Source organism: Lissotriton helveticus, chromosome 1_1 (assembly GCF_964261635.1).
Source record: "Lissotriton helveticus chromosome 1_1, aLisHel1.1, whole genome shotgun sequence".
NCBI lineage: Eukaryota > Metazoa > Chordata > Amphibia > Caudata > Salamandridae > Lissotriton > Lissotriton helveticus.
In genome coordinates this window covers 1,499,295,737-1,499,311,709 of record NC_136057.1, presented here as the reverse complement: position 1 = coordinate 1,499,311,709, position 15,973 = coordinate 1,499,295,737, and the positions used below count along the sequence as shown (strand labels likewise).

The 15,973-nt window shown below is 42.5% G+C and overlaps 1 protein-coding gene across 3 annotated transcripts in view; it reads right to left on the bottom strand.

Annotated features, from left to right (window-relative positions):
* Positions 1-2,957: 2,957 nt before the first annotated feature.
* LOC144828472 (uncharacterized) overlaps positions 2,958-15,973 on the bottom strand; it is a 766,726-nt gene continuing 753,710 nt past the window's right edge. For all 3 annotated transcript variants that reach the window (XM_078686684.1, XM_078686675.1, XM_078686665.1), the window contains one exon: positions 2,958-15,489. In XM_078686684.1, the coding sequence (XP_078542810.1) occupies positions 13,958-15,489 (1,532 nt within the window). In that variant the 3' untranslated portion in view covers positions 2,958-13,957. The remainder of the gene's footprint in view (positions 15,490-15,973) is intronic.

Below are 15,973 nucleotides of genomic sequence, written 5' to 3'. Positions count from 1 at the left end.
TTAGAGGCGTCACGCCCGAAGTAATTCTCCTGTTCAACACGACCAGCAATTTAGAGAGCCAAGACATGACTCCACTCATGGGGATCTCTCTTCACCAGACCCCTCACGGCCCACACCCCTACCTCATAAATGCCTCCAAAAAAACTACAAGGTAATAGGGTCTCCAACTGCTTTGCCCCAGCAGAATCAGACAGCAAATTCTGCCACAAGGAGGACACCGACCCAATGGCCCTCACAAAATAATTACTTTTATCCTCCCTTTATGACTTTAAAAAGGAGCTACGTGGAGAACTAAAGGGGTATATGGGCTCCTTTTGGCAGCTCCGAAAGCAGATTTCTCAGATAAAATTAAAATTACCTGCCTCATCCGTACCTCACCTGCACTCACTCCGAGATGGAAGACACGGTGGACGGCGCCTCCCAGTAACACCTGGACTGATTCTACGGAACTATGACTATGCCGCACAGACTGAAACTTTAAACTGTGTGTACTTACCGCGGAGCCCGAGTACCCTTGGCCGCTGCATGGTAGAGCTGTCCTGTGCGGCTATAGCGGAGTCTGGCTCTGGGACACCACATCGGCCGTCACCTACCCAGCCGGACATCGGTCATTGTTTTTTACGATTTTATCTGTCTCTCTCCTCGACTGCTTTGACTGCTTTGTTCCCCCTGGAGTACTTTCCCCCTTCATATCTATATTATTGTGTCTGCTTTCCTCTCCCCCGTTTACCTTTCCCTCACTACCTTCCATTCCCCATATGACGTGTGTCTTGGATATGCTACGTGCTAATATCTTACATTATTGTGTAAGCTCACGTTTCTCTCCTAAGCATATACTGATAACACTAATGGATCTAACTATGTGTTATTCACCATTGTATGTGCCCTTTACCAAAGCACTCCTTCTCCCGTTGTTGGGGAGGCATCCAGCATTTATATACGCAGGAGTCTCAGAGAGCCCCCTGAGAGAGTCTACAGCATCAAGGGAGCCACACACAACAGAGGTGTGGGAATTAGCGCCCCTTGCCAAAGTACTCCTTCTCTCCTTGTTGGGGAGGGATCCAGTATTTATGCCTTGGAGTTTCAGAGACCCCTCTGAGAGAGTCCACAACGCAAAGGGAACCACACACAGCGGAAGTGTGGGAATGATACCTCTTCCACTGGGATCACAGCACACCGGAAGTCGGACACGGTTTCTCCTCGTCTCCCGGTTTTGTTTTCCTTCACCCTCCACTACCTCTTTCCCTCTCTCATTCTTGGTCTACCTCCCCTGCTCCTATCCTCTCTCCCCTGAATCTCTCTCCCATTGCCTGCTTTTTTCCATACATCTATGCTTTTAACGTACGTAACTTTGCTCCAGTAACTCATGTAACTTTTAACTATGCTCTGAAACTGTTCATTCTCATGTAAAGCGCTCTGATACCTCTGGGTCTAGCTAGCGCTATATAAAACTTTTCAAATAAATAAATGATTGGGGTCAGTCTGGACACAGGAAAGGAATCTGGAGGCCCAACAGGTGTTGAGGGCGAACCAGCCAGCAGAAATCCAGTCAGGACATCTCCCAGACTTGTGGGGCCTGCAGGCACTCCAAATGGGTCTGGCCTGATAAATTTCTATTAGTTGGGCGAGGTCCCTTCAGGAAACTCAGGGAGGCATGGAGGGGACCCAGACTCAGGATCAGCAAGGGAGATGACGGAGCGGGGTTCTGACTTGTGGCGTCGTTCCCACGCCTCCTCTGGTGATTTGGACAAGTGCTGCAAAGTTGAAGAACGCTTTGACTTCTTGGATGTTTTGGTGAGCCTCATCGGACAAGGTCCGGGACCTCAACGATTACTGGCGGGAGCGAATCCAAAGGCAGGCCGGGGCTATTACATGGGTGCGGGACCTCGAGCGCTGTGGAGTCATTCAAAGTGGAGCAGGCAGAAGATTCATAACACGCTCCTTAATCATCTTCAGGTGCACTGGCAAGCCACACATACACAATAACTCAAATGCAGACTCATATGCAAAGATATAAACATGGTCATCGCCCCTTCTGTCTTTTTTACAATCAAGATACAATGCAATTGAGCAAAGAGCCGTTGAATAATAGAAAGTGGGTGAGAAGGCTCGTGGCACAAGAGTGGCTGTTGCTGTTCCAGCACAGCTCTTGCGACTCCAATCGAGAAGAATGTTAGCAGTAAGACCTGTGAGCAGTATGATTCAGTTGTGGCCTGACAAACTCAGATTTATTCACAGGAAAATTGCATGGACTATTGAGACAAATATAAGCATTGATATGCTTTTAAAATGAATGTTATTACACTATACATAAATCCTCAATTTACTTCAAGGCGACACTTAGGTGAGCAGTTAAATGGAAAACTCCTTTAAGTGACAAGTTGAGTCCTAGTGCACACTCCAGTGAAGGCAAGTTGGGATGAAATTTATGTAATACATGCAGCACTTAAACTTGAAATGTCCATATACCGTTTTCTCGTTAGGGCTGGACTGTTCCTATGAGGCACGGGGTCAGACTGATTTGCATATGGCCATGTCTGAACTGGAGTGGTGGAGTGAGCTAAAGAATGCTGATGGATTACACCCAGATCAGTTGACTGGGGGTGAGTGCTTTCAATGTTCAACACTCTGTCCATCATCCCCTTTGGTTTTTTCTATACCGTTTTCGGCATTTTCACTTTTTATTTCATTTGGCTAAGATTGACCTTATTACCATATGCATATTGGTAATAGAAAATAGACATTTATCTTGCAAATACTCCCTGGTGGTAGTTAAGAATTTGCTTCTCAGTGAAACACTTGCCATTTCCAGTTAATTTTTAATGTACATTGTATGTCTCCAAGAATAGTTTTTAGGTAAAGATGTACACCTGAATTCTTTTCTTGCTTATAAGTGATAACCACATTTAACCAGTGTCTTGCGAATTGAGATGCTAGAATAATATTAGTTGTTACTGTTTGCCATTTCATCAGTTTCTTTTATTCTTTATTTTACCACTCATCAAGTTACAATGCGTATTAATGTTGTTTCCTCACCTTAAGAATGGTTTTAAAACAATAGTTTTTCCTTGCGGTCACTGCATTGATATTTTCCATCACTCAATCTAGAATCTAGAGTAAACATATAATCTATGAAAGATGTGTCCTTGGATAGGAGCATGAAAAGAATTTATCATATTTCAAAGTTCATGCATGTTTTAATATCACTGCATCAGTACACATAAATGAAAGCACACATCTTTGAAAAACGACTTTGTTAGGTTTACCAGAAATATTAACATGTGTAGACTGTTTCTGTGGCATTGCATCACCTATTACTTGATCATTTTCCGCATTATAAGTCAATTGTCACTGCAATAACCTTCTGATAAAATAGCAGCTGCAAACAACCTGATCAAAATGTAACAATGTTCAATACTTCGTTGCTGTCCCAAAGTCTTCTCAGTACAGAGATATTATAACACTGAGTTCATAACTAATAAGCCGGGCTCATTTGGTTTGCCCTTTTTTAATTTTACCGGCACTCATGAGTGGAAATATATTACTTGCTTCTTAATTCCATTCATTTTGTTTAGTTCGACCAGTGCTGTTCTTATTGAAGACTAACTATGGGTTGTTATGTCCATTAAAAACATGGATTTGGGTCTTCCACGTTTAGTACTCGACATTGTCTTTTTCACTTGCATTCTTACAGCGAAAACCAAACCCTCGGCAGTGGGAATGTAGAGCTGACTTAGCGATAAGCAAAATAGCACTTTTTCCACTCCAGATACCATTTGTTCATGATATCTTCTTAAGCAGGAACAGGATGGCAATATAACAATTCTTGTAATTGAGCGACGTGGTATTCAGCTGATTAACCGTGGACTCAACATCCTTTAGCCAAGATGATTTTGAAAACTTTTCTGTATTACATCTAGGACTCCATGATACCTTCAGATTTATTTTTAGACTCTTTGCAGCATTTTCTGAAATGTATGCTTTCCGTTGCGATTGTTTACGGGATCTCAGCTGCCTTCGGTTTCTTGATTTTCTTTTGTAAGGTTGTTGCGCTGGATTGCCATATTCTTACTGGTAACTGTGAGGCATAGTCATTCAACAGCCATATGCATTTCTGTTCATATAATCAGGGTGGAAAGATAAACACTTACGGTTCATAGAACAGAGGCAAAAGTTTGGGTTGATGCGGACTTTACTGTGTAGTCTCTGCACACTCACGAAATAAGAAATGTGCTTAGCGTAGCCTGGTATATGTTGCATGAATATCTAAATAGATATTAATATTGTGTGACTGTGAGGTAGTATAAGATGTGAAAGCTTGGATAAGAAGGAAAAAACAACCAGCACTGTCAAAGCCAAGAGGTCTAGCTTATAGCTGAAAGTACCTCTTCAATAATAAAGGCTGCTTAATTATTCCCTTTTACTGTCTGACACTCCTACGCTCACATAAGACAAACTGCAAATGGTCACATCTATCAACCAATACTATACCAGTCCACAGCAATAAACCACCCATCACAAATTAAACAAGCACAGAATAACTGAACAGATCTGCCTTCTATCTATGCCTGCTCAGGACCACATATTTTAAACAGGTCATCTCCGAATAAACAACCCAGTACCAGCTAAGTGGACTATGAAAATAAGAAATGGCAAAAAGGGACCTGCAAAGCTGCACAAAGTTGCCAGTTTATTGAAAAACATAAACTGGCTATCTAACCCTCACACTTCTTTATCCATCCCACTGCTAAACATGGAGTCTCATTACATGACTGTTCCTTCTGGGTCATCACGCACAAAGTGGAGAAGTGTGGCTCAATGGTTAGAGCGGCAGACCCTGATGCAGAGGTCTAGCCCGGGACCAGGGTTCAATTCCCCGCCTCGGCGGGTCTTGGGCTCAAAATTCCACGGACCTGATAATTCTCGCCTCGTTGCCTATTCCAATCATGGAGTCCCCCTCTGCAACTCTGGGCAATAGCCTGCTTAATCTCCACAACGGCCCCCACAACGCTAAGGATGCCTGGCCTCCACCGTGGGGGTGCCCAGGAGTGGACACCACACAGGGAAAGCCAGGATTGGTTCCACAGCGGTATTCGTACAAGCGCCTTGAGACCCTTGCGGGTGAGTAGTGTATTATACAAGTATCAATTTACATTTACAAAAAGGACCACTTCCCACATAGGGTCGAGACAAATATAACTCTCTTTCAACCACACACCCACTGTAGCATACTACCCATGTAGGCAAGTGCTTCAGCGTCCCACACAGGGGTAGTAAACGCTATATGATAGTTGCAATACAATAAATTAACCCCTTCGATGCTGATGACGAGCTGAACAAGTATCAATTTACATTTACAAAAAGGACCACTTCCCACATAGGGTCGAGACAAATATAACTCTCTTTCAACCACACACCCACTGTAGCATACTACCCATGTAGGCAAGTGCTTCAGCGTCCCACACAGGGGTAGTAAACGGTATATGATAGTTGCAATACAATAAATTAACCCCTTCGATGCTGATGACGAGCTCAGCTCGTCATCAGCTACGGCGCTCGTATGCTGATGACGAGCTCAGCTCGTCATGAACCGCGGGTTTTTCAATTTTCCAGCACACAGCGGAAAAATGCACCGCTTCGATGAGGTTAAGAGGCATATTCAGTTATAAGCCAGACCTATTGGTTATCCATATGCTTGTTTCTGCCAAGGTATAGCAAAGTTGCAGCATAACTCGTGGTATATACCCCTTGGTGACACAATCTATCTCTACGGATAATCTGCAGGCTTCCACAGAGCTGGTAAGGAGCAGTGCCTAAAACTGATGGGCATATGGAGCATAGTTCAAGAGTGAATATTAATTGTACAAAACAAACTAGTTGCAGACAAATTTGAGTCCTCCAAGTAGTGTGCATAAATGGAATCCGCTAAATCTGTTACTTTTCTTTGACACCTTTCTCAAAGTGGGCTACCTCTGTCAAGGAGCATAAAATGTCATCCCAGAGGCACAGTGTTAGGCCAGATATGAGCAGAGCTTTATTGTGCCACTCATGAGCTTCATACAAAGCCTTTACACAGAACATTCAGCTGGCCAGGTCCCTCTAAACAGCTCTTTTGCCCTGCTGCATAATCTTCATAGACTGTGCCAATTCCCCAATAATGCTCTAGCTCAGTGTTTCCCAAACTGTGGGTCAGGTCGCGAGTTGATTATGGGTGATTTGCGAAAGCCCCTTCAATAAATAAAGATGCCTGTACGTTCTGTATTTTCCTTGTCACATTTGAAAGACGGAGATCAAACGTCAGGCTATGTCTTCTGACAAATTGCTTCTTATGTTTTTTAGCATGGGGCTTGGGTTTACAAACCCTCCACTTTGTAGTTAGAGTTAGAAAAGTGAAGTGATTTATGTGACACAATCTTGTCAGGGTATAAGGCGTGTGAAGGATAGGAGCAGGATGGATTTTTTGTAACACACAACCTAAAGTAAATACCTGTAAATGATTCAGCAGTTAGAAAAGCAAAAAATAAAGCATATTCTCTTTGTAATTATGAAGTCTGATGGAAACCAGGACTATATTGGGATTAAAAAAAATCAAGACTTTTTACTTGGTTATGCACAGCATCATTTGTGTGCAATATGGTTTTACCAGTAAAACTGTATATCTTGTCAAATCTAGCGGCCATTTCAATAGAAAATGTGCTGTCTTTAAATGACAGTGCGCAACCACACAATGCTTTGGATACATTATTAAAAAAAAATAATAACATAGCCCTGCGATTGCCATTAAAGCTAGCTGGGTCATGAGAGTTTTTCGTTCGAAAATGTGGGTAGTGGTTCTAAAACATGTGGGACACTGCTATAGTGGCAAAGTCTGCTCTTTAGGATCTCCTGTGCTGAAAACGGGCCCTTAGGCTTACATAATATGTGTCCTAAGGTAGTATATCTGGTGTTCAGTGTAGCTGTAGGCCCAGCATTACAGTACAGCTTCCATGTGCATCTTGTGTGAAAGAATTCAATTGTGCCATATGTCAAGGGTTCAATTGTTTGTATAGGAACTGTGCAGATGTGGATTGCAAATTCTCTACTTTCGTGCTACAGTCTTCGGGCGGGGGGAACAGCTGACAGGGGGACTGGGGATTTTTGGGTGCAAATGTGAAATGCTCTTGATTAAGTGAGGTAAGGGAAGCAAAGCAACTAAGTTAGGTGGCTAACAGTGAGCCAATCACCTCGTTCCCCCATTTTTTTTTTAACTCTTCCCACCATCTGCTTGGCTGCATGTCATCTTTATAGGATTGGACTGGGTCAAGAAGTAGACCTGGGCACTAAAATAAAAATAGCCCTCCTTAATGAATTAGATAGCTAAAAAAGTGGCCCAAGTTTGCACATTGGGACCGTTTCAAACTTGTTAAGACACGCTGTATAAGTGTTTTGCAAAGCATGGAAGACTGCATGGATTTGAAATTGCTGCAGTCAATATCAAGGAACTCAACAGTAAAAACTGGCAAAAAAGAGGATAAAAAAAAGGTCCAAAACAGCCCAAAAAACGGGCCGAAACACTGACCTATCAAACCAGACCTTTGTGCATTTCCTGATTGTCCTAGAGGCCAGTCAGCTATGCATCTCCATCCTCTCCAGTGTCCTTTGCCTGTGCTGCAGGTAAATGACAAAAACGGCAGGCTCCATTCTGCTAAGGAGAAAGAACACGATTCCATAGAGCAGGGTATCGCTCAATGAGCAGGTAAAGATTTGGTTACCTCAGTCCCAGTGTCCAAGGGGCACACTGCATGCTGACACCCCTCACAAAGAGACACAGCATTTCTGACTTTGTCTGCGTTAGGTGATACCTCAGTGCATGCTGGAGCAGCTGCCTGCTTCTTTGCTTTCAGAAAAATGAAGGAGACCAGCTAGAGGACTGATGACATCACAGGAAACCCGCCCCTTCCTTCTGCATAGTTAGAGTTGCAGGCTCTGCTCTCAGAGCAATCTCTCCAATGCGTTCATCGTAGCAGCAGGTGGTGCTTCATCAGGCTTTTCAATTCACAAGCACCAGGATGCCTACTGCGTAAACACAAGTTCATCACTGTCTTCTACACGGAAGTGTGACCATGGCGTGCTTCCTATGGCCCCCCATCAGCCTTGCCTAACTGTTATTGCCTTTTTGGAATGGAATTTAAAGTTGATCTTTGCATTATTTACAAATACTAGTGCCATTATTTGCAGTTAGACTTAAGGATTCAATCAATCAGGGAATCGTAAGCACGCTACTCACAGTGAGGGTCTCAAGGCACTGGTGCTGATTTTAAACTAATATATTTGCAAGTACTATTGTTTTGTGGCAATTGAATCAAAAACAAGAGGGTAAAACTAGATATTATTAAACTACAAGTGACAAAGTGTACAGTCTGTGAATACTAGGCCCGTCCCAAGGATTGGTTACAAACACTTGCTGCTGGCAAACGGCATTAAATTGTGAGGAAAATCCAGTCCTCCAAGATGACCGTGTTACATCATGTTGACCCAGCAGCCATCTTAGATGAGAGAATACTTCTCATACATTATTAGAGGCATGTATTGATGTGCTTTTCCCAGTGGTCGACCCATTCAGATGATGCCCATCATTATCATTATAAAAAGAGGTAGTCTGAGGTGTGGGCTGCTTAATGTTAGGTCCCTGCCAAAGCACTATCTGGAGACCCAATTACTTCTAGAAATTCATGAATTAGATGTTTTGTTCATGACTGAAACATTGACACATCCTGGTTCAGATTTGGAACTGGGACTCTCCTGTCCATCTGGATACAAAGCCTTCCATAAACCTCGTTTGAGTGGCAGAGGAGGCGGTGTGGGGGTTATTTTTAAAGGAAGTTGGGATTTTGGCCCTTTTAATATTGATGATCCGGAGGGCATCGAACTTTTGGGCTTCTTATTAAAAGATCCCAAGGGACAACTACTAACTAGTTTAGTCAGCTACAGGCCCCCTGGAACAGCTAGTCCTTCCATTCAACAAGGGTTTATTGAAGATCTGAGCAATCTGGCATTGACTCACTCCAGACTAATTGTTGTAGGGGATTTTAATTTATGGACCAATGGGACACTGGATTCAGGATATCATAATATCATTCAATCCTGTGAAACCCTAAACTTACAACACTGGGTTATGGAGTCCACACACAGGGGGGAGGGGGACACATACTGGACCTAGTGTTCTCTAATGAACACATAATGGGACCAGTTGAGGCTCGACCGGTGTGTTGGGGGGACCACCACTTGATTATTTTTCAACTATTCAATCTTAGACTGAATAACTCAACATCCAAGAATGACCAAAATTTCCAAAGCAGGATTGGAAGGGCCTTTTGAAAAAGGCAACGGCTTCCCCAGTATTTGCACCCACTGAGAGCTGTGATACAAATAAGACGGTGGAAGAGAATTATGCAATATACTGTGATAAAATAACCACCAGGCTGGATCAAATCACCCTGGTTAAAAACCACAAAAAACTTGGCAAACCGTCAGCCCCGTGGTTCAATGAAAAACGTAGAACTTTGAACCTTGGTTGCAAGCAAGCGGAAAGGAAATGGCGCAGGGCCTATACAGAGGGGGAAAAAATCTCCTGGAGGATAGCTATAGCAGAATATAAAAAAGAAATGCTGGTAGTCAAGACAGAGTACTTTGGAAATTCTATCCTGAAGGCACAAAACAGCACTAGGAATGTCTTCAGGATAGTAGATACTCTGATCAATCCAGAATGCTCAACGAATGAGATAGTGCCCAGTCAGGAATTATGTGACAGATTGGCAATCTTCTTTGAGGATAAGATCAGCAACATTATCGATGGTCTAAATTTGTGCAGTATGCCCAAGGAATTACCTTCTGCCAGACGAGCTGGGGGGAGAAATCTTACTTCCTAGACCATTTTAACATGCTTTCTGCAGAGGAGTTCAAAATAATGGCCCTGGGAATATCCTCAGGGTCTCCTTTGTACCCATTGCCACATAAAATCTGGAAAGAACTGGCCCCTGAGCTGTTCCTGGCATTACGGCAAATCTGTAACCAATCTTTGAAGAATGGCTCTGTACGGGCCTGCTGGAAACAGGTTTCGGTGACGCCCCTTTTGAAAAGAGCGTCACTTGACCCAGCCTGTTTAAAGCATTATAGACCTATCTCTCTTCTACCGTATCCGGTTAAAATTTTGGAACGAGTGGTTAGCAAAGCACTCTCCCAGTTCTTAGAAACAAATAATATTCTGGACAAGGTCCAATTTGGATTTCGCCCAGGCCATGGGACGTCAACTGCCCTGGTGACCGTTATGGATGACCTACGGATGCATGCAGACAGGGGACAGTCCGCCATATTGGTTCTTCTTGACCTGTCTGCCGCATTAGACTAGGCAAACCATGGGATTCTCCTGTCTAGGCTTGAAGAGGGGAAAGTGGTGGGCACTGCCTTCAAGTGGTTCTGTTCATACTTAACCAATAGACAACAAGCAGTAGCCCTCCCCCTTTTTCGGTCTAAGTACTCTAACATAATGCATGGTGTCCCGCAAGGATCGGCAATTAACCCCATCCTATTTAACATTTATATGAGCCCTCTCAACCGCCATCATTAGATCTCATAATGTTAATTTAGCGAATTATGCAGACAACACCCAGCTCATCCTGTCTTTAGAGGGTGAGCAATCTGTGTCCTTAACAGATTTTCAAGCATGTCTGCAGGACATAGCAACCTGGCTCAGGGAGAACTCTCTTCAATTTAACTCTGAGAAGACAGAGATTCTACATTGTGTGGTAGGTAGAATTCCCCCTACACTTCCATCTGACTTTTGGCCAATATCCTCTACTACTTCACTGGCTCCCAGTAATGCTATACGCAATCTGGGAGTCATGTTCGACAACAAATTGACATTAGAAAAACATGTCAACAAAACAGTTGGAAGCTGTTTTACTTTGATTAGAGCATTTCGGAAAATGTTTCCGATGTTCTCTATAGAGGCCAGAAAGCTGATAGTTCGGAGCACTATTCTCAGCAGACTGGACTACTGTAATGCTCTGTAATTAGACTCTCCACAATATCTGATTGAGAGACTGCAGAGAATACAGACCATGGCGGCCAAAATAACACTACGGCGATCACGCAGTTCCTCTGCCTCCCAGGCACTCTCAGATTTGCACTGGCTGCCAGTCTCGCAGAGGATCCAATTTAAGGCACTGTCCATAATGTTTAAGGCCCTGCATGGACATGGGCCCAAATCCTTGCAGGAGAAACTTACATGGTATACCCCCGCCGAACGCTACGCTCCTCATTGGCTAATCTGGTTAGCGTGCACAGAGTCAAGAAAGTTAAATCAGGAGGCAGGGCCTTCTGCATGGCAGCTTCCCGTCTCTGGAATAAACTTCCATCTGATATTAGACAAATAGATAATAATCTGCAGTTCAGAAAATAGGTAAAAACCTGGCTCTATCCCAGAGTATGCTCTTTTGCATCCTGCTGATTTCCTCCGTGAAATGGGTCTAAACCTGCTGAGAAATTTAAGGTCATCAGATGGCTTCTTAAGCGGGGGAGCAGCAGGGCTTGTTTCCAGCTTTACTAAGGAGTCATTGATGATCAACATGTGAGATAATGCCTAGATTTGTGGCCCAAAGTTCAAGGTTATAATCAAATTTTACCCTCAGATTTCTCACTACTGGAGCCGGATTGGGGGGGCCTTTCAGATGGCCACAGACATCGGGTTCGCAAGAGGTTTTGGTACCAAAGAAAATAATCTCAGTTTTATCTGAGTTAATTTTTAAACAGTTTGCGTTCATCCAGTCTAAAATTGCTTTGAGACAGACATTAAAGGAACACAGGCTAATAATAATAAGGGAGTTTTATAAAGCGCGAGGTTACTCTCAACTAGTGTGTCCCTGCGCTAGGACAGAAAAAACTAATGCAGGCAGGCCGCAGAGTCAGCTATAGTTATCGTGTGTAGAGATGTGTTTTTAGCTTCTTCCTGAAGTCGGCTTCAGACAATTCTAGGCGAAGATCCAAGGGTAAAGCGTTCCAGCCCTTCGCCACCAAGTAGCGAAATGATCTACCTCCCATGCGAGCCTTTCTTGTCCTCGGGATCTTTAACAGGCCACCATGGGAGGAACGCAGCGCTCGCATAGGTTCATATCTGGAAACCAGACTCTGGAGTGGTGCTGGTGCCCTCCCATTAAGGATACGGTGGCAGGTGCAGAGGGCCTTAAACTCGATCCTGCTCTTCACTGGGAGCCAGTGAAGAGTCTGAAGGGCTACTTTGGAGGCCGATCTTTTAGGAAGCTTCAGAATGTGGCGGGCTGCCGCATTCTGCAGCCCCTGGAGACGATTTAATACCTTACTGGTTGCTCCTAGGTACAGTAGGTTGCCGTAATCCAGGCGCGATGTGACGAGGGCATGCACCAGCGTCCTGCGGGCAGACATGGGGAGTAGATCTAAGACCTTCCGCAAACTTTTTAGGACGCTGAAACAGATACCCACCACCCGGCCTATCTGGCTAGGAGGCAAGTTTTCATGAAAAGTCAGGAGGAGTTGGGTGTCATTTGCGTATGACACGACTCTAACTCTCCAAGATTCAACCAGTTTTGCCAGTCGCTCCAGAGATATATTGAAGAGGGTGAGGCTCAGGGACGAACCCTGAGGCACACGTTGCTCTAAAGGTGTTAAAGTAGAGGTAAAAGTTGGGGAAAGGGGAGCAGTCAGTAATTAAGGATGTCAGCCATTACAGGGCTTGGTCAAGTAGCATTACCCTAACAGGAGTACTTAATCCACATTTTCTTTGATGTATTCTGAGACTTCAGGCAGGGCAGACTTCGTGCTATATCCTGCACGGAAACCTGATTGGGATTCATCCAGCAGATGATTAGACTCAAGAAACTGATATCTGTTTGTTCTTTTCTCAAATATTTTAGCTACCATAGGTAGAAGTGAAATGGGTCTAAAACTGCAGAGAACTGTAAGATCATCAGATGGCTTCTTAAGTGGGGGGAGTAGCAGGGCTTGTTTCCAGCTGGAATAAGGAGTCATTGATGATCAACCTGTGGGTAGAGCCAATGTAGTGCTTCTTAAAGATCTTTTTTACATTGAGTACATACAACCTGGCAACAGCTGCACTGTCAGGGCAGACCTAAAATGAGTATTGGAGGCACTTGTATCTCTAGAGCCAATTGCACAGTTACTCACATACCCATATGGCTGTAGGCGATTTTCGGGTGCACATTGGCCAGTGAGCAATCTGACTTCATAATAATAAACAAAGAAATTAATAAATATCGCCCCTGTTGCGTACACCCTTCCTACATCTGTAAATCCTTGCACAAGAAGCATTAACCATTTGACTACATACAAATGCTTGGCAAATAAACCACTTTGAGTGCATGAAACCAAATGACATCTATTCCCAATAATTTAATTAATTAGATTTTTCAAGTGTGCATTCAATTGGGATTTACAGTGCATTTGTTCAAAAATTAACCTGGATATTATTCATGAAATATGTTCATTAAAGGGTAAATTATACTTTGCCAACTCTGCATGAAGATGTTGGCTTTTTAGCTATAATAAATGCCCCGAAATTTCAAATTTGCCAATATAGCTATGAACCATTTTACTTGTATTTAGATGTCTCTTGATATTACCCATCTGTATTTGGTCTCTAAATTATTATTGATTTATAGAATATTTTGTAGATCTTCCTGGATTCTCAGCAAAATAATTTCTAAGTGTTCCTTTTTTAGTGTTATTTTGATTTTTTTAAATGGCTTTTTTTGGTGTTGTTGGAAGTCATTATGTCGCTATAGATAATTTATTATAAATTGTGTACTACAGTATTGATAATTAGGACTATAATTCTTACCATATTCTTTTGAATATTATCTGAATATGGGAGCTTACCTATTGGGAATATGATTTGCTCTTTTTATTTCTTCATACTTGTTGTGCTTCACAGAAGGTCTTTATCTAGTCTGTGAAACTCACTGTGTGCCTTTTGGTGTCTAGTGAGGGATGTTTTCCATCCAAAACTTTGGTCACATTCAGTACATTGGTATGGCTTCTCTCCTGTGTGTGTTTTCTGGTGACATACAAGATTAATACTCTGGCTGAAGCTTTTGCCACATTCAGCACAATGATACGGTCTTTCTCCTGTGTGTGTTCTATCATGTCTAAAAAGTGTTCGCTTGTCACTAAAGCATTTGTCACATTTCTCACATTGGTAAGGTCTCTCTCCTGTATGTGTTCTCATATGACAAGTAAGATGGCCATTGGTAATGAAGCATTTATGACACTCCGTACATTGATAAGGCCGGAGTCCTGTATGGGCTCGCTTGTGGCAGATAAGGTGCCCCTTTCTAGTAAAGCATTTTAAACATTCGGTACATTGATATGGTCTGTCACCTCTGTGCGTTTTCTGATGACTATTAAGGAGCGATTTTGTAGTGAAACTTTTCTCACATTCTGTACATGGGTAAGGCCTATCTCCAGTGTGGTTTCTCTGATGACAAATAAGCTTGTTTTTCTGACTGAAACTTTTTTCGCAGTCAGTACATTTAAAAGGCTTTTCCCCCATGTGTACTCTATGATGCCTCAAAAGAGTTTTTTCCTCGCTAAAGCTTTTTTCGCAATGCGTACACTGGTATGGTCTCGCTCTTGTATGAGTCTTCTGATGGGAAGTCAGAATTCCCTTCTTAGCAAAGGATTTCTTGCATTCTGTACATTGATAGGGCCTGTCACCAGTATGTGTTCTTTGGTGACAAATAAGGGCAGTCTTTTGTCTGAAGCTTTTGTCACACTGAGTACACTGAAAGGCTTTCCCCCCAGTATGCATCCTCTTATGAATAATAAGACATTTCTTTTCAGTAAAGTGATTGTCACATTCTGCACATTTATAAATTGTCTTTCCTGCGTGTATTTGAATATGCATCTTGAGAGCCCGCTTCTCAACAAAGCTTTTTTCACATTCAGTACATTTGTAAAGTCCTTTTCCTGCATGTCTTTTCTGGTGAGAAACAAGATGTCCTTTAACAGAAAAGCATTTTTGACATTCAGGGCACTGATAAGGCCTCTCTCCTGTGTGGGTTCTAAAGTGACATATAAGGCTGTTCTTCTGTTTGAAGTTTTTGTTACATTGTGGACATGCGTACAGTTTTTGTTGTGCGATTTGCTCACATACTATAAGCTTAACAACCTCTAGATTACTTTCGCATTCATTGTTTTTAAAAGAGATGTCATCTTGCTGAGTTCTCAAGAATAGGTCAGACTGTGTTGTATCACCGATATCATTCTTACTGAGAGAAAAATCTTCTTCCCAAGGCTCTGAGGTACTTTCGTGCATCTGCTGGTATCGAGAGTTCACTCCATTTTCAGAGCTCCTTTTTTCCTTCACTTTTCTGGTCTCCAGTGAAGCTTTACAAGTTGTAATTTCAGCACACTTCAAAGATATTCCATCTTCACTTTTTCTGATTCTGGCTCTGTCACCTGTTGAACAAATTAGACCTATTGTAAGATTTCTAAACATTTTAATTTATATATATTTATATATATATATATATAAAAAATCATACATATAAATACCCTGAGCTGTGTTTAGAATGCTATGCTATTAATCCCGGCCCCTTGATATACCTCCATAAAAAATTGTTATTCAGAGATTTTCATTTTTGATTTGTGTTTTTGGATTATTACAGAAGTAATTTAACTTGGGTAGACCTTGTTGATCCGAGACACATTTTTCTGGATGACATTTTTAAAAATGGCAGATGTGTTGCAGTGATGACATAATATTTCAGGAACCAAGAAATCTATATACTTCACTTTGACGTCCAATCATGGGTTTTGGGGATCAAGTAGTCTTATAGAGACAAAAAATAACTACTTGGAGCAACCCTTGTGAAATTTTCCAAAATAGTGGCTAAAATAGAACAGACATGCTATAGAAATGAAACAAATATTAATAGTTTGT